The sequence below is a fragment of the Chiroxiphia lanceolata genome, chromosome 5 (assembly GCF_009829145.1).
Source record: "Chiroxiphia lanceolata isolate bChiLan1 chromosome 5, bChiLan1.pri, whole genome shotgun sequence".
NCBI lineage: Eukaryota > Metazoa > Chordata > Aves > Passeriformes > Pipridae > Chiroxiphia > Chiroxiphia lanceolata.
Window position 1 is genome coordinate 56,751,192 of NC_045641.1, and position 24,753 is coordinate 56,775,944.

At 36.5% G+C, this 24,753-nt stretch overlaps 1 protein-coding gene across 4 annotated transcripts in view; it reads right to left on the reverse strand.

Moving 5' to 3' along the window:
* Positions 1 to 24,753, reverse strand: part of MYBPC1 (myosin binding protein C1) — a 90,791-nt gene that overhangs the window by 52,275 nt on the left and 13,763 nt on the right. For 3 of the 4 annotated variants that reach the window (XR_004357188.1, XM_032688501.1, XM_032688500.1), the window contains exons 2-8: positions 17,879 to 17,911; positions 14,958 to 14,999; positions 5,702 to 5,806; positions 4,261 to 4,409; positions 3,792 to 3,909; positions 2,878 to 2,929; positions 1,201 to 1,257 (exon numbers count right to left, since the gene is read on the reverse strand). Coding sequence is in view for 3 of the 4 variants with exons in the window: in XM_032688501.1 (XP_032544392.1) it covers positions 1,201 to 1,257; positions 2,878 to 2,929; positions 3,792 to 3,909; positions 4,261 to 4,409; positions 5,702 to 5,806; positions 14,958 to 14,999; positions 17,879 to 17,911 (556 nt within the window). In the remaining variant the exon portion in view is untranslated. Of the gene's footprint in view, positions 1 to 1,200; positions 1,258 to 2,877; positions 2,930 to 3,791; positions 3,910 to 4,260; positions 4,410 to 5,701; positions 5,807 to 8,449; positions 8,486 to 9,148; positions 9,185 to 14,957; positions 15,000 to 17,878; positions 17,912 to 24,753 lie in introns of all 4 variants that reach the window. The other variant, XM_032688502.1, reaches the window with a different exon arrangement.

Here is a 24,753-nt window from a genome sequence, read left to right on the forward strand (position 1 = left end):
TATGTTTATAGGGCTATACAGTATTTATCTTACAAAACATACGAGTTACTTGTTAGTGAAGTGTTAATGCCTCTTAAATCTCATTTCTCTTTCCAGAAAAACACCAAGACTTCTTACATGCAACTCTCATGTTGCTAATAAATTACCCCACAGGCAGTCATGAGAACTGGCATGGTAAGTTGTATTAGTATGTAAAAAGTCAAACTGAAGATCCTAGTTAGGGATGAGAAGATTAAAAAACCAAAGACCTGGTGGATTGGAATTGGCTCGGGTAATTCTTTCCCTGTCCACTTTTACCTTCAGCTTTTCCTGTTTGCTTTAGTTGCTTAAATGCTATCCTCACCCTCAAAGCCAGTGGGCCTGCTGTGAACTTCTAATGTAATTAATACTGCATATTGGGTTTTCCTCTTTCAGAGTAAGTGGTAGATGAGATAAAGGATTTAGTTCCTTTTCCAGTTCTCTGTGGTTAATTGCCATTGATTTCCATGGCACATAGGATTTCTGCGATAAATTTTGAAAAATTATGAACTATTTTGTCTTAACCTGGTAAAACTCTAAAGTGGGTTTAAGATCTGAAATAGCTAGAGATACAGCTATCATAACACCAGATTTTCAAAGCAAACCAGAGAAACAAGTGCCCAGTTTTTTCTCCATCAAAGCATTTAAGTTGAATAAAACATGACTGAGCATTTGTGTGCACATATTGAAACTAAAAGCTACAAAGAATTAATACCAATGCTTATGGCTTGGAAACATGATATATGATTTTTAATATCAGGATACTTATAAAATCAAATTAAGATGTACCTAAAGATGTAAATTTAACCCTTGCAGTTTTTTATTTTTGCACCAGACTCAATTTTCTGAACTGCTCATCCCTGTGTAGGAAATTTCCCCCCGCTCCGCCTTCCATGCAAACACAAAATAAATAGCAAGTGAATTAAATGTTATTTGCCTCTTTAGGTCGTGGCTCACTTTTTTTCCCAGTGCACTTAAATCTGAAGTTTCTTTTCTGCACACTTAAAGGTAAAATTAACTGAATATTTGCATATTATAATATGAAAGTAATAGTTAGAAACATTAAAAAAAAGAAAGGTCAGAAAATTCTTAAGAAGTTATTAATGCTACACCTGACTCTTTCTGTGTGCTAACCTAATGGTTTGCAATCCACACCTGCTCACTGCATCACTTGGTTCTCACCTACGTTTCAGGAGACCACTAAAGTCAAGTTCTCCTGCATCCTCTTGTCCTTCACCGCTGTTATTAATAGAAAAAAGATCAAATCTTTGTTTAATACAGGAAGACTTAGACAACACACATTGGAAACAATCTACTGATCTCATATACTCAACACTGTCCAGACACACAAATAATTGTATAAAATCAACACAAACTTGTATCCTTTTTCACATCAATTTTGTTTCCGTAGGCACTTGTGAAAAATAACACAGAGGTTTGTATTGTTTCTTATTATATTTTGATGGCAAATTTTTGTAACTGAATACATAAATTTGCCAAGGTTTGTGTTAGATTTCAGTAACACAAACAAATGTGAGCTAGTCAACACAACCAGCTTTGTTTTTAATTTCTGTAGTGAATGCGTATAAAAACAAAGGGCTTGTGCTGAACTCTTGCTATGAATAGAAAACAAAGATTTGCATTGCTTGGTGGTGCTTTTAACAATGCATAGCTGTGTCAAATACTGATTGAAGAGCATTACTCTTTACAGCATTATATTTAGATTTAATCTTTCTCTAAATGAAGGGAGGAATCAGTGACAAAAAAGAAGAAACAGCCCGTTGTACATTTTTACAGATAGAATCACAGTTCTATGAAGGTGCATTTCTTTCTAAAATGTGACCTTAAGCAGGATTGCCTTATCATAGAGCAAATATAGACAAAAGAAATGCCCTTAATATTTGTAAAAAGGGCAAAATACTGCAAATCTTAACTGAAATGATGCCAATATTTCATCCAAATTTTGCATGCAAGATATTACTTAGAAAATCAGAAAATACTCAGATACCTCATCTGCTTGGTCAGAGTAGTTATTGCGGGTTTTTTTAAATGTGCTGAAGAAAGGAGTGCACCTTGAGTGTAATATCTCTTGCATTTTCTCTTTAAATTAAACCCCTCTAAATAGAAGTAGATACTTTGGAATCACAGCTTTACTTGTAAATTAACAAACTGCATTCATTTTCTGTTTGTAAAACATTTTCATTCTGAATATTTCTGTATATTTCTTTATATTTCTTCACATATTTCAACATATAAAGATGACATCTATACTGGTTAGAGTTGCTATTTTATCAGAAAGGTAACAAAACTTAAGACACAATGCTTTATCTTACATTCTCTGTAACATAATACATTATATTGTAGATTTTATATATATAGATGTAATATAGTAATGATGAACTTTACTGTTTATTGTAAGATAACATAAAACCAGGTCCTGTCTTCTTGAAATCAGTGTGAATTTTTTCTCTGCTTTTAATCAGTACAGGGCTGGGCCCAGGATCTTTCATATCGTAGCTGACAGCTTCCAGGAAACATTCAGTAGAATATTTTAGTGAATGAAAGCATATTTTTTAAAACTGCTAAAGAAACATATATTTAATTGCCTTAAATATGCATTCTTTCCTTAAAGCAATGACACTGTAATTTCACAGTAGAGTATTTAATATCAGATGTACTATCTATGTGTTGTGACTATTTCATTCTACCCACTATCAACTACCTTAAATCCCACTTCTTTAATCTGTATTTACAAAACAAGTTTTTTAAAGTACTTGATACAATTGTCTGATGCAAGTTCTGTCTATGCTACCAGTATCCATTACTGAGGAGCTTCACGGCATCACTGTTTGAAGTTACCTTCTTTTGAAAGCAGATCTGATGTCAATGGATTGAGCAGCTTGGGAAGATTCTATGAAATAATGGTAATTCAAGAATTAAAACCACAATTTAAAATTCGTGTAATTTATATAATCAGTGTAATTAGGAATATGAAATTTGTTCAGTTTCCTGCTAAGTGCCCCGAGTTTGTGCTTCCCGTTTAAGTTCTCACTAAGATACTAAGTTCTGATGAAGGCAAAAGTGCTCAGTGCTAAGCTAAGTGTAATTAATGTATTTCTCTAAACTACTCTCCGCAGTTCTGCATAGGAGACATTTCTCTGATGTTTCTCTCCATTCCCCTTCTTACCTTATACACAGGCTCTGATCTTTTCATCTTCCCATTTCTTATGCTTTCTCTCTTGCCTGCATCTTGTGCTTTCTCTGTACACTCAGCATCAGAGGAAAGAGTTTCTTCTACAGCTACAGACTCACATTATTTCTCAGTTCAAGGAGGAAGCCCCCTTGTGGCAATTACCCATTTGTGCCAACCTGAATCGGATTAAATGTTCTGATCCACAGCCAGTGAATGGCTGCAGCCAGGCTGCCCCTGCCTTGCTGACCTCTGAGTACATATAGGCATGTACTACACCCCTTGGGCTGTCAAGCAGATATCAAATGTCTTGTGTGCCAGAGCCCGATTTGAACTCCATATTAGTTTTGCCTGCCAGCTTTTCTGATTTTTGGATAACTGTCTCACATGTTCCAATGTCCAATCCCAATGTTAATTTAAACAATAAATTACAGACATTTAAGAAAATTCTCTGAGCTCTATGCTGAAAATGTTCACTTTAGCATTACTCCATTTAAAGGTTCTAAACAAAATGAAGTTGCACTTCAAATAAAAAAAAAAAAGAGATCTTTATAAAACTTTACAGACACAAGTGGAACCTTACCAGTGACTTCAAGGTCAAAAGAGCAGCTATCAAACTTGTCCTTGTAAGATACTTCACAGCGATAGTTCCCTGCATAGTTTTCTTTAGCTTTGATGATATGCATCTCAAATGTGTGAATCTAAAAATCAAATATAATTGTTAATTAATGTGGGGGATACATTTGTACAAAGCAAAAGTTAAAACATTAGTCTTTCAGTTCTAAACCAGGAGCAAGGAATAACACAAATAATGGATTCTGAAAAGAATCTGGAACCCAGAAATGGCAACTTTTTTTCCCCACCACTACTTGCCCTGCACTGTTAGAGCAGAAAAGTCTGCTTCTGTGCAGGTTCAGAGACCATCACTGAAATCTGTGTGGGGAAGCCAGGGTTAGAATCCACTGCTCTTGAGCTTCTACCTGTTGTCTTAAACCGACCTTTAAGCTCTCTTTGGAGCTTCACCCCCATAAGAAGGAAAAGCAAAGACATACCTTGGTGTGACGCTCAAAGGACTCTTTCAGCTGCAGGTGCTTCCCCGCTTTACTGGCCAGGTCCATCCATTTTCCTTTAAACCACTTAACATTTGGCTTTCGGAGAAGATCTTTGGCTTCCACTTTGGCTATAAATGTAATATTCCCACCTTTTAAAAAGAGGAAAGAATAATGCAGCTGTTGAGGAACATGTGGTTGGTCATTTACATCTGTACAGGTTTCTTTCACTCCTGCTCCATTCGGTCTCCATGCGCTCTACCACAACAGTACGAGTAAGCTGGAGTCACACAGACTATGAATGTACTGCAGAGATACAGACATTGGTGGTTCTGGGTCTGGAAGCTTTCTGTGCCTGTCAGTGTGGAGCTTAGGACACTGAGAAGTGGGATAAATCTGAGGTGAAGCTCCATATTCTCATGGGTGAATTGTTCCTAGTATTTGAATTTCCTTGCTCAAAAGAAGCACAGTTTCTTTTGAACCATGTAGCTGTGACACAGATAAACTCCAGTTTGGAAAAGAAAGCCTGGAGTGGTTCATGCATTTTTATCATCAATTATTTAAGCTGAGAAGGTAGAGGAGTTTTCTCTAAACAGCAAATTGGGAATAGTAAATGTTATCTCAGTTTTCAAGAGACCACTGCACAGTCCCTGATGAGTTTCCATCCTAACATTCATCCATAAGAGAATACAACCAACTCCTTATATTTATTTGTTAAATAAATCCTCCTCAAATCCCCTTTTCTACACAGAAACTGAGAAAAATAAGAGGCATAAAAGAAAAATCTCAAGATTTTCCCACATCTTTGTGCATCCAATGAAATAACAGGCATATTAAGTAACCTGCCCTGAACTTCTCATCATTACTACTAGAAGTGGCTACCTTACCATGGCAGCATGGCTCAGGAGTGCAGTTTGGAAGTGAACCTCCTAACTATCCTCATTTACTGTACTGTGGTTCGCAACACAGAAAGTCCTCAGAGTGCTTGAACTCCGAACCAAAGCCAGTCCAGAGCAAATCCCCCAGAATGGTTACAGTGGGCAGCTGCTCCAATTAGGCTACTTGCTAATTTATGCACAGCTGTAGGGTACAGAAGATGATCTGTCAGTCTCCAAGGTATGTTGCAGATCTTTGGGAGATCTTCCTCATATATCCGTAAGAGTACAGCCAACAGTGTCACAGTAACCAGCTCTCTTATCCAGAAACTATACCTCTTACCATTGTGCTCAGTAAACTAATAGATTTTGAGCTTGTCTTGAATTAAACGATTGGGGTTTGCTTCTCTCTGTGCAGTCCTTTTTTCCTTCAGAGTGGAGTTCACATCCAGCTAAAACCAGCGGCAATACTTGCAGCTGAGGGCAGAAGCTGAGTGTCACAGGAATGGCACCCACCGTTCCCAGCTCTGCCTGTCTCTCTGGGAGTTTTTTTGTTTCTAAGCACTTACCGACACTCACTGTACCGCTCTGAGGTTTTTCGACGAATAAAGTAGATCTTTGGGAGTCATCTCGTTTTTCTGACTCTTCTGGAGCTCCTTCTCCAAGAGACCATACTGAGATGCAGAGAAAGGGGGAAATATCAATCATCTGAGTTTGTTTTACTCCCTTCAAAGTACACTTACCTGAACTTACTAAACCCTCTAGCCCTATCACCTCTCTCTTCAGATGTCCTGAAAGATATGTAAGTTTTTGTTCACACTGACATCCATTGCTTGGCTGTCACATTGTGTACAGCTCCTGCAAGAACGCTACCTCTGTGGTGAGAGAAAATGAAACTATCAGGGAGGAAGAGAGGGGAACCTGATCAGCCAAGATGGGTACTGAGCAACTTGAGCATTCAACCATGAGTGCTTTACAGAGGTGATGCACAAAGGTCAGCTCTTTGTTTTTCAGAAGAGATGGAGGTTCTGAAAACACAAACAGCTACAAGAACAAAAAAACCACATACACATTGTTTCAGTGGGTTTCTATCAAACTAAGTCAATTATACAAGCTGGTTCTTCCTCTTTGTCTGCAAAATAGGGCAGGTATGAAGCTTACTTCTGAAATTTGTTCTCTTCTAATGATGTCTTAAAGCAGAATCCTCTGTATTTTAAGTAGAATTCTCTGTATTTTTAATCTTTGAGTCTTAAAGCAGATTTCGCTGTCCCTGCCCTTCCTTTGATCTCTGTTGCAGATGGAACCTGATGGTATCATTCTCACCTTTAACCCCTCTTTTGAATGTAAGAAGATGCTACCAGGAATGTTAAGCTGATGTTCGATGTTTATGAGAAGCTTTTGTATTTTACTACCTGCTTGGCAATTGTCTGAGAAGATCACATCTTTGGCACTCAACCTGGGGTTCTGTGCGTCCTGAACTGAACTTTGCTCAAAACTGAGTAGGGGCCACCTCCCCACATAACCACCAGAGACCCCTGAAGAGGCCCACGCAGGCACAGTGACACATAAGGTTGCACAAGCTAATCAATTATGCAAAAGGTAGGCGGTAACTACGTATTAGATAGGCAGGTTTATGTAGACTTCAATGTATAAATTCTCTTGCTTTTTACTCCTTGGTGTGTTCCATTTGTCGACTTGCAGTCCAAATGCCACATCTCCTTTCTGTGAGGAGTTACCCCCAGTGCACAGGGGAAACTGAGTGCTGCCATGGTGCTACTGAAGAGCAGGGCAAATGAGGAAAGGCACAGCTGTACTTAATAAGGGCCATCTGTCTCTTTCAAAACAGAGCTGCCTCTCCCTTGTTTCCCTCCAACTTCTAATTGTTTCAAAAGTGAAATCAGCTTTTTATAGTTTATATAATGCTCTTTTAGTTTTGGCTTCATAACAAAGGTAAGTGAGGAACCAGTCATACAACACTTCCCACTTAGTCAAACCCTGGTCTTGAAATTAAAAGTTCCTTTCCCTGCTCAGTGTTTTTTTGTAGAAATTCATTTGCCAGAAGTCAGAATTGTCTTTCTATTATGTAGAGATTATTGCTGTGGGAACCTTTTTAACTCATGAAAATTTCCTTCACTCACAAATACAACACAACTCATGATAACCATGAGAAAATGCAACCAAACTGTTTTTATTATCCTAAAGTCTGTTAGGAATGTTAAAGGTATAGAAATTCTAGATAGCTTTGGTATAAAATTTTTGTCCTTCAGTCCTTCAGTCAATTTTAGGTAGTGTGCCCATATGTCTACTTGTACAATATTTCTCATAGGTAAAGACATTCATGTGTATACACATGTATATGCACATATATGAAAACACACATACACATGTATGAAATCACATACACAGACATACATGAACACAAATATATATATAGATACATGTCTATATATAGTCTCTTTATAGTATAAATGTTTAGATTATGCCAGTATTACATGGTAGTATATGGAAACAACATAAGAGCAAGTGAAGGTTACTGATGGGAACAGAATGAAGTGATGATGCTCAGTACAGGACCTGGTCACGTGCAGTAACAAACCTAACACACCACTGGGTGAAATGGAAAAAGGATATTAATAAATGGAAAAAGAATATTAATGAATGGGAAAAGCATACACAGAATCATTAATTTGGTACCACATAAAAGAACACCTAAATATTATCATCACCTTTATTGTTAACATTTTCCTAATTATTAAACAAACAGAACAGAAGGCAGGTTTGACGCTGGCTGAAGGGACTGGCATAGGTGGCTATGCCAGGTCTATAACCATGGTTGAAGTACCTGCTGCTCAATTTGTTCCAGAGGCTGCAAATCCTGCCAGGGTAGGAAGAAAGAGGTTATGATTTTGCTACATTTTCCTCACTGTCCTTTTGAGGTGTGAGCAGAAGCCATTCTCTTACAGTCTCCTAGGACCCGTGTTTGGGATTCAGGTAAGCCACTGTCACCCTGTAGGCTGAGGAGGAATGAAACAGCTATGTATCTATCTATACAGAAATAGATATAGATAGATAGGTATGTATGTATGTGTGAAATACTGGTACATGTCCTGTCCTGTGCAGAAGGGCCTTCTCTCATTTCTGGTTTAGCTGCCAGAAACCTGCTTGCTCTTCTACTTAGAAACATTTGAACAGTTATAGTTTGCTACTATCTAAGCAACGAAAATAAAATAAAGTATTATCTTTAAGAAATTCGGAATAAATAATATTTTTATTATGTAATTTTGGAGTCTTTCATCGTGTTTTTCAGGAGGTCTCACCTGAATCTTTTCTTTCCGCTGGCTTAGACATCCCATCTGAAAGGGAAGAGCAATTTAGGTGATACCAGCTCAGAGATCATAGCTTAACTGACCTCAGATCATTATGGTTTCAAGAACATTGATTCTTCATGAAAGTTAGACTAAACATTTAGGACCATATCCATGAGAAACTACTTCAATACCAGAAAAAAATGAACTACTGAGAAAAAAAACCCCAGAAATCTTCCCCCTTTTTGTGTAGGAAATCTAAATTAGTATAATTCCCATTCAAGATTTCCTTTTTAGTAGTTTGTATTTAGAAGGGTTGCATGAGGCTGATGTTTTTTCCATGATTTGTGTAGTTCCAGGTAACAGATGAATTTATGTTCTTCAATATTTATCTGGGGGGCAGTGCTTTGAATTATTTAAATAGTTTATTTATTTATCTGGAATTGCTTTCAGGTCTACTAACCAATATTTTACCTTCCACTGGTAGAAATTCTACCAAAAACCTCAAGACAGAACTGGAAAGGGACTTATCTAGTATTAAAGTCTTGTACCTCTGAAGAGAGATTAATATAATGTAGGCCACTCTAAAAACCTTTTTCTCTAAGTAGTATGTTTTGAGTTCAGTCCAGTGGTTTGGACTCGTTCTTCATTAATAGTCAAGAGAAAAATACATACATACATACACACTCAAAGCACTATCACAGTCCTAACCTGCTGGTGGAGTACTAACTGAAGTGTCATCTTCATCTGTGAAAAGAAATACAAATAAAAAGGTACATAAAGAAACTGAAAGCACAGACGATCATCTGCTTTAAAACAACTACGTGAAAATGTAAAACCTGCAAAAGAAAGGGAAAGAAATCACAATATTCATAAGCATTCACAATGGAAGCTTCAAACTGATGAGGAAAGCTTTGCATAATTCAGTAGTTGAAATGATAAACCTTAATGTTTCAAGCAAGTAAAAGAAAAATGAGACGTGGACTGTGATCTGTTATTAAGTCATGAGTTTATATGAAAGCTGCAGAGTGATTCTGTTTGTTAGAGATGTAATCCACAGTAAATACAAAAGAAAAAGCCACAATGAAATGAAGGTCAATCACATATCTAACCTGAGGAAGATGCCATTTCTCTGGTGACTGTGTCTGCAATTAAAATGCGCACCATACATGCATTTAGCATTATTAAATCAAGATATGCAAACGTTAAAAATAATCCCCTGTATTTTAACTTTGTAATTTCTGTATTAGAATATAATTTTAAAATGCAAGGAATAAACGACTCATTTTTTTCCACATTATAGGAGAATAATTTAGAATAAGGAAAGAACTATTGTCATCATGCTGGACTTTCCTTTTAATCACACCAGAAGTTGACTATTATCAGGTATTAAATCACTACAAGTAATTGGTAACCATATATTTTAAAATTTTTAATCACAGAGAGTACATATTTACAGAAATCAAAAGCCTGGAAAAACATGAAACTGTCATTAAACTGAAATACTGTATTCATGATTATTAGAAAACGAGAATAAGGTAAAGACTATTTTTACAGGAGTCACCTACATATCTTTGAATTTTAGATGTTGACTAGAAAACTCAGTTTCTGATAAAAATAAGCAAAAAGTCTTAGTGTCTTAAAAGCCTAATGGTAAAAGAAAAGAAAATTACCAATGTATCCTTTGAAAGGCAAGAATAAACTAGATATATTTAGTATTTAATACATATATAAGATAAAGATAAAATGTTTTTAATACAGTATCAGAAAATAATCTGAAGAATACTTCAACATGGAGAAGAGAGCTAGAAAGGAGCAACCTCATATTTAAAGGTACTTTTTGGGGGGTCATATTTTTTTAGATTTTTAATTTGGATTTCCATAATCAAAATTTAAATCTGAAGTTATCCTTTGATTTTGACCTTTAAGTTATAACTTGTCTATATTTTCTCATGGACAAATGTAGCAACTATGACAAAAGCACAGATAAAGTATAGTTGCATTTTTATAAACACTGGTGATACTGATTTTTTGGGGTTGTTTAATTAAAGGTTAATTAAAAGTCTGTTAATAGAATTTAAGTACTTAGCCATAACATTTTACCCATTCCTTTTTTAATGATTCAGCAAACTTCATTTTAGAAATCTCTCGGGAGGAGAATGAGAGTTGTAAAAGGTATGCCTGCACATTAGGATTAATGTGTTATCTTACAAAATCTTTTCTTATTCTTAGCAAAAAACCCCACATTCTTTTAATAGAAGAGTTCTCATGACCTGCATCATCCAATGCCATAAGCAGATGTTGAAGATGTTGATTTTCAGTGAAAGCACAATAATGACAAAGTCTTGTCAGAGGTTTTAATATACTGTGCTAGCAACTAAATGAATGCAAGGATTAGTAATTCCACTGTAAATCTTTCTCCATATATCATGAGAGCATAAAGTGTACTTTCGTCTCTTTTTGTCAATAATGTCACCATTTTGATTGATGATGGATGGAAGAGCCATCTGGTTGGAAAAAAATAATTAAGAGCAGCATAAAACATTCGATGTAATGCATCCTACATGATGATGTATGATAATCATGTTATGAAAGGACCACTCTGACTTTTATTTTTATTTAATCATTTAAATTAAAATAATTTAGAGCTAAAAACCACAAAAGATATTATTAGTTTTGCAGGGGGATTGCTGGGGTTTCTCCAGGGTAACCTACCATTTTTCAAACAAAATGTTAACATTGAAGACAAACAAACTAACCCAAACAAACCTTTCAGAAGCATCAAAATGAAAGCACAATTGAATGTGTTAGAAATGCAAAGAGCATGAAAAAAATAGGATTGTTTCAACAAATGGGTAATTAACAATCCATCACTCCTTATATCTCAGGCTTCTAGGACAAAATAGACCAACTACTGGTTAAACAGCTACGACCGATTTGCTTTATGTGATGAATGATTGTTTATGTTGGCAATGAATTACATTTAAAGATAAACAATTACCAAAAATATCAAACCTCTCAGTAGAAATATGGTCATTAATTTACTATCCTTATCTTCTGCAAGTAAACTTTTAATGGAGTATATTTAGTAATATGTTTTATGCCAAGAGTCATCCATAATAGGTTGATAAATGTATTACTCTATAGAGATCTTTCTTCTTTGTCTATGGTACATTTTCATTGACAAATAGGGTATTTATAGGTTTTGCCTTGTATCTAAATGATAACATTAACTGAGGACCAGGCTGAGCTTCTGGTTGGACAAAAGAACTCTCCATATCTCAGAAGTACCTAATACAAAAACCTTTTTATACTCACAGTTAGTGTAACCTCAATATTAAAATTTCTGAACAGTGACACGTAAAATGTAGAAAAATCTGACAGAAAAAAAATGTAATTACTGATCTGTATATGAACTGCTGGTAACTAGAATTTTAGACCTACTTTCCCCTGATTTGAAACCCACCACACGAAGTGGCAGGTGTATGTATATGTGTGAAGTGATGAACAGGGGAGACACACTGTTTTGCACCTGCAGGTGACTTCAAAGCACCTTGAAATTTATCTGTGCTACTGCCCCCTGGAGCCGGTGTTCAGGGCTAAGGCAGGAGGCAGGTAAACACCACAAAGTGTGAACTTCATGGTGTGTAATAAATACAGAGTAAGTCAAACAACTAGCTGAATAATTTTGGTTTATGCTGAAATTACTGAACGCAGTAAGGCTGAGAGCTTGAAATTTAGTTGACTTCAATTACCCATCTGATTTCCAAAGATTACTCAGCAGTCCCATCAAGGGGACTTGGCACTTTGGAAATGGTAAATGAAATGCATACATATAGCAATGGAAGTTTTAGTAGAGAGATGAATGGATAATTGCAACCTGGAAAAATACAAGGGTGACACATGCAAACATTTTAGTAGATGGTTGGATGAAACCTAGAGAAAAGGTATCAGTAAAACATGCAGAAATTTTAGTAGCTCTCTTAATGGCTGGATGGGACCTAAAAAAAAAAGGAATGAGCAAATTGATATTAAAATTCTATTATTATTCCAGCAAGTGGGAACAAAATAATAACAATATTCAATCTGTAAGATAATGCTAAAATTCAAAACAAAGGCATAAACATTTAAATTGAATGAATATAAGATAACATAGTAAATTTGGAGGGATTTCTACTGAGTCATTTCTTTCTCTGAAAATAAAATGCATGATCATATAATCCTGAATTTTTACAATATTATTTCAGATATTTTTTAACTAGTTTATTCTATGAAAGAAAATTTTATGTCTAATGCTCTGAGCTACTAGTTTATACTGTAATAACCACAAGATACAAAGAATTTATTGCACTCTTTGCCATTTCTTGACTTTACAGTGAATACAAAGGAACACAAATTTGTGACTTCACACAGACAGTAGCTACCAAAAAGAAATAGAACAGCAAAACAGACACACAGACAGTTATACTCTATCTTCCTAACTTCTGATCTTAATTTTGTCTTAGTAATGAGGTGAAAATTATGGGCTGTGGGATTTACATAGACTACCAAATTTTCTTTCCTAGATATGTATATGATTTTAGACAGATTGGAAGAATGGAAACTTTTCCCATGTTGTGAATTATGCTCACCATTGAAAAGATTTTCTTCTGGCAGACAAACATGAAGAAATCACTCTAAGAAATCACTCTAATTTCAGCATATACCTTCCCTTACTAGGTGATACTCTGCAACAAAACAGGAGCTAATAGGAATAATTGCACTATAACTAACTTTTCCCAAAAAAATTACTACTGAATGCCTGACAATGACATCTACATTGCTTTGCAGAGGTGACAGTTTCACTGGAGCATGGCAGGCGGTCATCTACATACTAGTATTGAGACTTTCACTGGAATTTTTACTGAGGCAGCAGCTGCCACCATGGACTGAAACTGGAAACATTTTCCATACTAGGATCCCAAACAATTTTTTTTAGTAGTAAAATCCTCCTAGCACCAAATGGTTCCTCTTAGGAGGAACAGTTTTCCTGTTATTAAATACTTGTGTCCTTCACTAACTTCAAAACATAAACATAATAATGTAGAAGGTAATAGAAGAATTTGATAAGTTACCTACCATGTTTTCTTTTTTATTCAGTAAAACGTAGGCTCATGAGCAGTGGGGAAAACACCATCCATGTTCAGTTTGGGAGCAAACATTTCTCTCATGTCAAAGTTAAAGCAAGCAGAACTAACTGCTGGAATAGCTTGAGGCAAGACCTTCATCTGTTTTTCCTATCATTAGGCATGCAAATTATTCCTGAATTGCGTTTCAGTTACCGAGATGACAGATGTGATTACTCACACAATACTTTGTGTGTCAAAATAATTGCTCAATGCAAAGATAACTGGCAAAATAACATGCACTGAATCTTGGTTCAGCGTTTTTATTTTCAAAAGGGTACTTTAACCACACACTCTCAGTGTTTATATTTTTACTTTAGTGAAAAAAATAGCCATGCATGCCTTTGCCAAACGAATCTTCAAGTATCAGGTAGGCATCCAGTCTGTCTATAAGACAAGGTTTTGTCTGGAAGAGGCCAAAAGCCAGAACCCGTTTTCAAGCAAGACATTTATTGATTTGCCATGAAAAAGCATAACCGTGCCAAATGAAAAGCAAGCATTGCATCAGTTATAAGTATATCTTGGTCTGGTTTATCCTTTTATCAGAATGAAAGAAAAAAAAGATCATTAATTTCAAAATAAGCTGATGGGGTGTTTGATTTCTACTTTGGCGGGGTTCCTACAAAAACGAAAGGAATTTAGCGCAGTTTCCTCAAAAATTATCTTAGTAACCAGAAGAAATGACAACAGAGCTGGAGTCTAATCTTAGCAGCACAAAAATATATATTAAAACTGGAGCTGATTTTTACATGCATTGCTAGTGGAACAGTTATCTGTTTGTTCACAGCCGCCAGCCCTCAAAGACATTTTTCAGAACCTGTAATGAGCTCATCTGTTGGGTTCCTAGTGAGGACAGAAAGATGAATGTGTGATTTCTATTTTCAGATGAAAAAATCTATAGGGCTTTTTGCAAAATAAAACACACAATATCAAGTTTCTGTGATAGAACAGAAACAGCTTAGAATGACAGCAGGAGACTGTCCACTTTATTTAAAAGCCATCAATGTGCACAATATCTGAGTTTTTGCAAGCTTGGTCAGTGGCAACATCCAGGCTCATTTAAACATGGCTTTCTGCTCATGCAAATCACTTGTAATTTGATCTATTAATTAAACAATCTGTATAAATACTGTTGCTAAAGTGTCAGTCTGGTTTGCAGAATTTTTGAAAATATAAGTATCGTAATTTCCTTCTGCTGGCTAAGTCATGCAGAAAAAGGATCTAGGAAGCTTCACATCACACTTCTGAAATAAAACATCAAAATTCTGAATTAAAGCTCAAGCAATTCAGCCTCAGAATTGCATTTAGAAATGTCGCCTTTACTGCCAATTTTTAAAATATGATTTCAGACTTACCTTTACCCTTTTCATTTCCACCCTCCTGCGGTGTTGTTTGTTCTGTGTAGGAATTACAAGTATATTTTTGAGAGGATCTTAAAGTAAAAAGAAAAACTTACACAGCATTAAAAAATGCAGTCATATTCTAGCTTCTGCTAGTATTGAAAAAACAACACTATAGAATGATTGATGTATGTGTATATGTAATATACAGTTGCAATCCCCTAAAGCACTTTTCAATTGCATTTATCAATGCAATTTCCATGTTTTGAACAAGTCATGTAAGACTGATGTTCCTGGACTCCGTGGAAGAAAAATACTAGGTTTTTTAGAAGTAACAATTGTTAGTCTCTTGTTCTTGGGCTTATTTGTAAAAGCTTTTGAAATGAGTTACATCACACTGTTAATTTGAAAGGCATTGGATCAGACATGAGATACTGCCAAATACTAATGGTATCAGAGCTCCATCACACTAATCAGTTTATCCTTAAGACAAAGTACAGAGAGAGTGTACTGAGGGGTTTCTTAATTCTTTATCATCATCATCATCATCATTATCAACAGTCTTTCCTAAAATACTATTTGTATTTAGTTTTCTGAATCAGAACCTTGGACTGTACTTTCAAGAAGATAAAAATTTCTACACTTTCTCTATTTCAGGATTTGACAGGATTCCTGTTCTCTTTGGTTTCCTACCTCATTCAATTTGCATACAGGGTCATCTAGAATCTTGTCAAATCCTATGAACTGTGCTGTCTCCAAGGTATAAATACTCAATATCCGATTGCCTGTGAACAATGACTTTCTGTAGCAAACTTACTTGTCAGCTGCCTGACAGAACACGGGTTTGGGTGATGGTCAATGGACTAACATTATCAAGATGGAGCTTAGATAATATTTATTCCATGGAGGAAACATTGGCAAGAGCCAGCTGATATTGTGATTACCCTGATTTCTTGTTCACGTGTGTGTAGCCATGGTAACTATGAAAACAAAACTTGAAGTTTAGAAAGCAAATCCACATTCTGAAAGTATGACAGACTTCTGGATGTTTCTGTCCATATTTCCTAAATTTCCAAGCTCCAATTGTCAGGTTGTCCATCTTGCCTAGATGGTCAAGCCTGTTCCTTTTTAATGGGACTTTTGCCACAGTAACACTTTCTTTTTCCACCAGGAATTGGGATTAGGAGAATTCACTGTTCTTGGCAGGTGGTAGAATGTCTGCCTCTCATCTGAAAACTTCACTAGGTCTAGTTATTCCAATATCATGGCTTGACATGGAGACCTATAAGGAGCACTCACAATGGTTTCCCATTGTAAGTGGGTGCAGTTCAAGATGCTGATTATGTCCAATAAACTATTTATACGTTACAGAATTTGGATTCTTGAACAACCAACTTCCCTCTTTGTGTAATAGCACTTGGTAATCCAAGATGACAACATCTTGAGTCAGGCAGAAGAAAGCTAGAAGTGACTGACACTTCCAGCTTAGAAATATCCCAGTTTGGTCTGTGCCTAACCATAAAGGCCTGCTGACACCCTACTTACGTTACTGAAGAAGTACAGGTATGAGGAAAAGAAAGGGGGTTATAGAAATCATTTTGTATTTAATCCTGTGTTTTTAAGTAGAAACAAAGATGTTAATGATTTGAAAATGTTAATAGATGTTAATAGATGTAAAGCTTTGTATACAAAAAGCTGTTTCTTATTTCAGTTCTACTTCCAAGTTAAGATTGAGGAAAACCATGAATTCAAGTACAAAGTACAACAGCTAAGAGCCTCAGTGTGAAATTAATTACTTTAATGTTAACTGTACAAATTTGACAGTTGAGTTAAATACAACCATCATTAATGAAATGTCAATTAACTTTCCTTACAAATATATGCAGTATGAAAGAGTTCATCACATAAAAATAATACACGGATTATTGAAACATGAAACTCTTTGTGGCAAATGATACTACTACCTTTGTCACTTTTTAATGAAAGCGTGTATTGTTGAAACAAAAACATCTTGAACAGCCTCTTAAAATGCCAGTTAACAAGATTGTAAGTAAATGAAGGTTTAACACCTGTAGAGTATTTGTTCTGTTGGGAATTGCTATTTAGGTAGCTACAGAGAGAATAAAACTCACAAAGTGGATAAATTAGACATACATAATGTATATATGTATTAACCAGTATCTGGCAATATAACTCAAGTTACTCAATGCCACAAAGCAAAGGCTTCCCTACCTTTCCAGCTCCCACTAAAGAGAATGCAGCAGCTTTGCACAGATCTTCAGCTTCACCTGAAGCTCTAGTCCTTATGAGCGAGTTTCAGGTCACCTAATTTTGTCTTCCTGGAAGTTACCCACTCCGTTCCAGACAATCAGGCTTCTCAGGACAATTGCCCATATGCAGATGTCCAGTGACATTTTTGATAGGTTATCCAGGAAATGCCCATTGGATGAGCATGTATGACCCAGGATCTGCTCCACTGGTCATGGGTGGAGCACTATGGAACTACTTAGACACGACACTTTTTTTTCAAATGGCTAAAACTAAGTGAAATGAATCCCATAATTGATTCTGTCAGCTTTATTCACAGTGTACTTTTGAGGAGAAACGAAAAGGAATAATTTGGTAATTAAATGCTGTCCAGCATCAAAGAAGGCAGCATAATTTAGCCACAGAATTTAACATTTACCTGTATCCTGAAGGACCTGTGCAATATGAAGCAAACAACTAGTCTTTCACAAACAAAAATTGAGTCTGAAAAATCAACATTCAGGCAAAATGAAGTGAGAACATTTTACTTGGGCAGGCTTTCCTAGTTTCTCACTGTCCTCTTACTTTCAAAGGGACAATGGACACAAATCATATTATGGCCATGCAGTATCTAGTCTAATGCAACTGTTGTTTGGGTTACAGCTCAAATTAGTGTTTTTTACACTAACCTGGAGGTGGCGGTGCACTTTCATTTTCAGTTTCTGAAAAATGAGGAAAGAAGACAGATACTGAGCTTCAAATAAAAGCAAATATTTTTCACACACTTAATATGCGTTTGTTGACTTTGGACATAGTTTGGGTTCATTTCATATTTTCATGCAGTTGTCAAATTTTTTTTATTTTCATGCATGGAATACATGACAACTTCGGAGTGACAAGGTCAGAGGTCTAAAGCTTATGCTCTGTGAAGATAGGCTAAGGAACTTTTTCAGTATGGAGATATATAATATTCATAGAATCATAAAATTTTTTAGGTTGGAAAAGATTTTTAAGGTCATCGAGTTCAAAAATTAACCCAGTACTGACTAGTCACCACTAAACCATGACCCCAAGCACCACATCTACACATCTTGTAAATATCTCCAGGGATGCTGACTCCACTTCCAGTGCTTGACAACCCTTTCAGTGAAGATATTTTTCCTAATATCCAATCTCAGCCTCCCCTGATGCAATTTGAGGCCATTTCCTCCTGTGCTATCACTTGTTACTTGGGAGAAAGAGGCCAACCCCTACCTGTCTACAACTTCCTTTCAGGTACAGCTTTCATGTAGTTGTAGAGAGTGATAAGGTCTCTCAATTGCAAGTCAGCTACCCGCATGTATCTGTATTAATTGGGACCCAGTACATTTCAGGACCTTTTGGCAATTATAGTTAAGGACAGTTCTGGAATATCATGGAATCCAAATTGAATTTCAAGTTTGGGTTTGATTTATTTAAGTCAATTGAGCTTGAACCTATGCTTAAAGGTACAACTTACCACACCAATATGTTTCTGTCAGATAACACCTTATGTTTAAGGAAAATTTCCACCAATATAATATCTGATATGACTTTAATAGTGAAGTGTAATTGATCCATTAACTTAGGAGGATCATGCAGAGTGAATCCAGAGACCTTTATCTCATTTTCACCACACCATCAGATCTAGAGATCAATGTTCAGAGCAAAAAAAATCAGTTTATCTTCTCTGAGTAGGACCTACAGTATGTTTGGGTATTCTTTCTTTCAGTTATGGTTTTTAATATAAATCACTTCCCAATCAGATGTGTGATAAAGAAACCAGATTTTTTATCCTATTTAAATGTTATCCTTTTGGGATGACATATTCTCCCATCTAAAATATAAGAAAAACTTATATTAAAACATTAGAGGAAGCTTATTTCCAACATTTAAAAGCTTTGGGACTCTAAACTATTTGAAACCAGCAATATTTATTGGAACTAGTTCATTGACTTACTGTTTAACTACTTAGAACAAAGCAAAGATTTAAAAGGTTGAAGTCTTTAACTGTAACAGTAGGTAGCTCTTACTAACCTTTATCATGTTATAGGTATTAACCTTTGGGATCCCACCTCAGGTCATATTCAGGAAATAAACTTTCAATCTCTGTCACACAGAAATGGGGGTAAGGCTATTCCTCTACACTCAGGTCTAAATATAACTAAAACATGCTTCTCATTCTTAATAAATCCATTTAAAGTTTAAAAGAGAAGAATATTTTTAGTGCAAATATAATTTTAAGCTGATTGTGTGCATTTGATGTGATTTAGAAACTTTCAGTCACATACACAGATACAATAGCAAATCCTTGTAGAGATTCCAAAGAGAAACCCTCGCTATGGGGAAAGAGCTAGTGTTGTACATTCTGGTCACAGCACCCATCACACAGAATGAAAGGCAGAAGTATATTAAAGACCAACACACAGAGTGTGATAACAGTAAAATATCTTAGGTTCATAGCAATTTATTTTTTCTGGTCTAATTACTAACATACTAAGTGTTGTTTTGTGGCCTAGAAAAATATGAAAAATTTTCATATGAAAATATGAAAATTACAACACAAAAAGTATGCCTTGGAATATATTCACTTTGCTGCCATGACATTTCTCACTACTTCCACTGAGAATAAAATAACATCTCTATGGCGTGGAAATATATTTCTTGCATGAAAAAGTCGTAGCAGAAAATTATTGACTGCATAATTTTCCATGTGAAATTTAATAGCTAGAAACAGGGAGTATTCTTATGAACGCTGAATTAGAAAATTCTCCCTGGCTCACCAGTATAAACAAAAGCTCAACAAATAAAACACTTTCCAGACTCAGATGAAAAACTTATGAGATTTCTGAGGGACTTGCCTAGAATTTTTCTTACCTTTTGAGAGGTGTTTCATGGTTACATCAACACAGTAACGTTGCTCAGAAACAACACATCTTTCAAGTCCTGCCTTACTCAGCAGTAGGCACAGATGTTAGTCAAAATCTCTGGCACAAACCAGACCTGAAACACTATTATTATAGTCTAAACTTCATCTTATACATGCAGACACAAAAGGAGAGATTCAAAACCTGAGTACTCTCAATGGCAACTGCCTCGAGTTGACCCTGTTCCTAGAAGGGAGGTCGGACTAGATAATCTCCAAAGGTCCTTTCCAACCTCAGCTACTCTGCAATTCCGTGATGGGATGATGGCTGAAGCCAAACCAAGAAGTCAGTGGTTTCTTTCCTAAACCATAATTCTAGACTGTTTGGACTATTGCTAAGGAAACTGAGGCAAGAACTGAACTCAAGGAAGAGACCTGATGTATAGTATGGGAAGAAAAAGAAAGGGGAGAGTTCCAGGCACTGGGTGTGACAGAGACATGGGTGATACTTCAACATAATCTTTTGGCCATGTGCAACCCCTTTCATGGTCATGCTTGGCTTACAGCTCCATTCCTGAGGACAGCCAGGAAAAAACCCATTAATAGCACGGAGTGGTTTCCACTTCCCCAAAGAATGATAGCCCTCTCTGGCTGACCTCTGCAACAGGCTTGTCAGCCAGGAAAGGGCTCTGTACACTCAACCAGCAGCTTATAGTTGTGCTCCTTCCCTAGGAGGCATGATCGCTGGAGTCCCCAGATGCCATTCCTGACAGCCCGTTGCCTAATATGGTGCTCTGTTGAGGCATTGTCAGGGGGGCTGGTGGTGGAGAAAGTGTTGCCTCCAGCACACAGTTCTCAACCCCTTTGGAGAAGAAGTGCTGTTCACTGGGTTGCAATGATGGCTCTTGAGGTAAAGGGAAAAGAGGTTATTGAAAGTCCAGTTGCCACTGAACTGATACCACCATGTCCACTGGACCTTCTAAGACATGAGGTCTCTTCTTTACAGTTTTTTGTTTGAGAAGCCAAGAGTGTTGCATGTCAGTGGGTTGTGTCATGCTAAACACCAGCCTTGAGTTAGTCATTGGTTGTGAAACTTGTAATGCATCTGGCTCTGTGAAATTCTTCAGAAAGAACAGGAATTAACGTAACAGTCCTCTCTACATGGCTACTCAAAAAGGAGAGTATATTAAGAAGTGTAGTTAGCAAATAAAGGGAAAGCACAACTGCCACTTAGATAACATCTCCAGAAATGCTTTCATGCCTTATCCATGTCATGAGATGCATTCAGGATCCAGTTTGACATTAGATATGAACACCAAGAGCCATGACATTTTTATTTGTGATTTATAATTATACATGTGCACATACACTCTTGAAAATCGGCAGGAGATGCAATTTGACCCATTACCAACAATTTTCTATCACTGTTTCACATTTACTATGTTCAATTTTTCAGACAAAATAAGACTTAAAATATCTTGCTATGTATATAGATAACTAAGCCTAAAATTTCCATGAGATTACCAATGTGTTTAAGTTATGGAAATGCTTAAGAACCATGTTAAAGTGGGACCATCATTATTTAAAATTTCAGTTCCATTTTAGGTCTGATTGCACTGACATCTGACCTGCAGCAGCCACAAGAAGCTTTGGCAGGGAACTGACATACAGATGTCAGTTTGTGTGTGGTGGCCAGTTTTCAAGGTCTCTGAATTCCCACTTCCACTGGCTTCTCTGACAGCACCAAGCATGGAAACTCCCTGACATCATATATATTAATTTTCACACTGAAGTGTAATCATAATGAGGCATGTTGACAGTTCTAAAACAGTCTCCAGGTCCCACCCTACTACTGTGCTGGATGCAAAGCACCTTGGAGACTTGAAGTTCAGACCATTCAAGAACTACAGCTTATCAGCAAGCATACTGGGAATGAGGTCTGCCTGGATAACCCTTCTCATCTTACAACTCTCTACTCATGACCAGGTTTGTTTTGGGTAGGTTTAGGAACTTTCAATGATTTTGGAAAATGAGTAGTGGGTTGGTTTTGGGGTTTTTTTTCTTTAGGTAAAGAAAATGACCTTGAGCATGAAGTCAGGGCTTGCAGAAAGATATCATTTCATTATCACTGGCCTGGGGCATTCACAGGAAGGAGGAAGAAAGTCTTCTCCACTAATTTCTGCCTTCAGTTTTATATACAGATCACTTATAACCCAGTGAAGAATAGCCAAGGGATTCAGAATCTCACCCAGTCTGATCAAAGGACTTATCCCCCATTTACCTGAAAAGGAAACCAGGACTATGGCTGCACCATCATGGATACAGGTATGATATCTGTTTGTGTAACAGCAGCATATTAAAGATACTTTCATATGTCAAAGAGCATGAGGATAGTCAGTGCTCTTTGTCACAAAGACCTGTCAACGTCAACTTGTGTCAAATTTAAGTAGGTGGATTAAGCTTGTGGACATAGCCTCGAGGGATCAGACAAATATAACTATTACGTAGGCATTCCCAAAGTGCTGACTCTGCTAGTCAGACAAAAATAGACAAAATGCTAGTTTGGGGAGAGAGCATGGCTCACCCCAGCCCTTGTGCAGTTGTTGTGTGTGAGGATTGTCTCCTGTGTCTGATCACTGTAAGACACAAGAACTGTCGTTGTGGCACAAGGCTCTCTCAGGGGTAGATACTCCACTGAAATCGGTGGGCAAGAAAGGACCAAGGATGTGGAAGAGTTACTTGACAGATCTCATGCCTAGATCATCAGTACACAAAAGCAGTGAGGCTTTTTCCTTTCATTCCTTATATTCCCCGAAAAAAAAAAAAAGTGCTCTGAAGAAGAGAAATGGCTCAAAATGGTTTGACTATTTTTTGTGGGTCACTTCACCCAGATCGATATGGAGTCACAGTGGCTTCAGTGATGTGATTAAAAGCCAGAGCCACATCTTTTAGAAGACAGGAACTTGCTCAACAAACTATCGAGATTACCACAGCATGATGAGTACTTCATTGGGAAAAAATACTGTTAATTGATTTCAGATTAAATGAGCTGGAAAACACAGGTCTTGGTTCAAAGTAATTTGTAATCATCATTCTGCAAAACCTAAGCACAGTCATGAAGGCAGGGTCTGCCCAGTGCCTCATGAGCCTCTATTGCTCACTGAGAAATAATCTGATTTGTGAGCAACTTCTGCAGACAGCTCCCAGTCTGAGTGGAAGCGAGAAACTACAATGCCAGCTGAAATCATTACCTGTTTTTATGAATGTCCATGGACATTTTCCATGTTACATTTAAAAGACGTACAGCTACAGAAACTGTTCTAAACAGATTTCATTCCTAAGTCCTGAGAGCAAAAGTCGTTCTAAAGGACTGAAGTAAATAAGCGCTGGTGCTTCGGTGGGTAGCCAAATGACTATTACTGTTGTCAACAGTGTGATAGAGACAGACTGATAAATTTATTAATGTATTTCTAGTTTCTGTTTCCTGATGGAGCAGACAGATAAGACTGCCTGTTTTGACTCATGACTCTTTATGGTTAAAGATTAAAACAGCAACCTCAGGTTAAATACTGTCTTTTATTATGACAAAGTGAACAAAGCAGCATGTTCACTGAAGCTGAAATTATTTTATATTCCAACAACTAAAAGTGTCACAGTCTGGTGATGCATCTCTAGGTAGGGACTGGAGAAGAAATAAAATTAACAAAGAGTGCTTAAAAAATTAGTTTTCCATCTGATTAAAATTCAAACCCATCCCTAGTGAATTTCAGTTTGTAGAAAAAAACCCCAAGAACACAAACAAATCTGAGGATAATAATTAGTCCTAATTAGGATAATAATATAATTTCATCAAGAGTAGTCCTGTTTCAGGAATAACCTAAATACTTTAAATTGTAAATGATTTTATGGGCCACAGGAGCCAATCAAACCATCATATGCTGAAATGTTCCCTGACTTAAGGACTGAAAAACTGAATGAACAACTGGAACAAAAGTCTGGTAATAGTGAATTCTGCAGAATGGACTATACACCAAAGAAATAGTTTACAAATCCACTCAAGTGCAATTGGCGACTCCAGATTTTGTCGTCATTGTCATCCATAATTACGGAAGTGCAAAAAGCAACCATTGCTTGTTTAGTGTGTTTTCCTCGCTGTTCCCATTTTCCTAAAATGATGCTATTAAATCAAATCTGATGCTATTTAATCAAATCTGTAAGGTTCCACATCTTTTTCATTTCTTATGAGAACTTTGCTTTCATGTAGGAATTAATCTCTAAAGAACACTGTAACCATGACCTTGAACAGAAGTAATTTAATAAAATGTATGTTTATATGTCTATATTCTTCTATGTTTCTTCCTTTGCAGACTTGAAGTTTCATGTATACTGTAACTGGGATCTAGAAGACTGCCAAGCACTGACAGTATTTAAAATAGATAGAGAAAGCTAAAGTTGGTGGCTTCACTCTGGTTATCAAGTTCCCATGCATTCTTAAACTCATTTTTAACCTGCTCAGCCCACAAGGCACCAGCATGGAGTAATTAAATTCCATTTCTATTTCCATGGTATCTTTCTTGTCTTACTTTATACCACAGAAAATAATACATAAAAGTTATTTCCTGAGTATTTAAGTGTCTAAGAGTATCGTACTGGTATCTCGTATTTCACAGACCCAGCAGT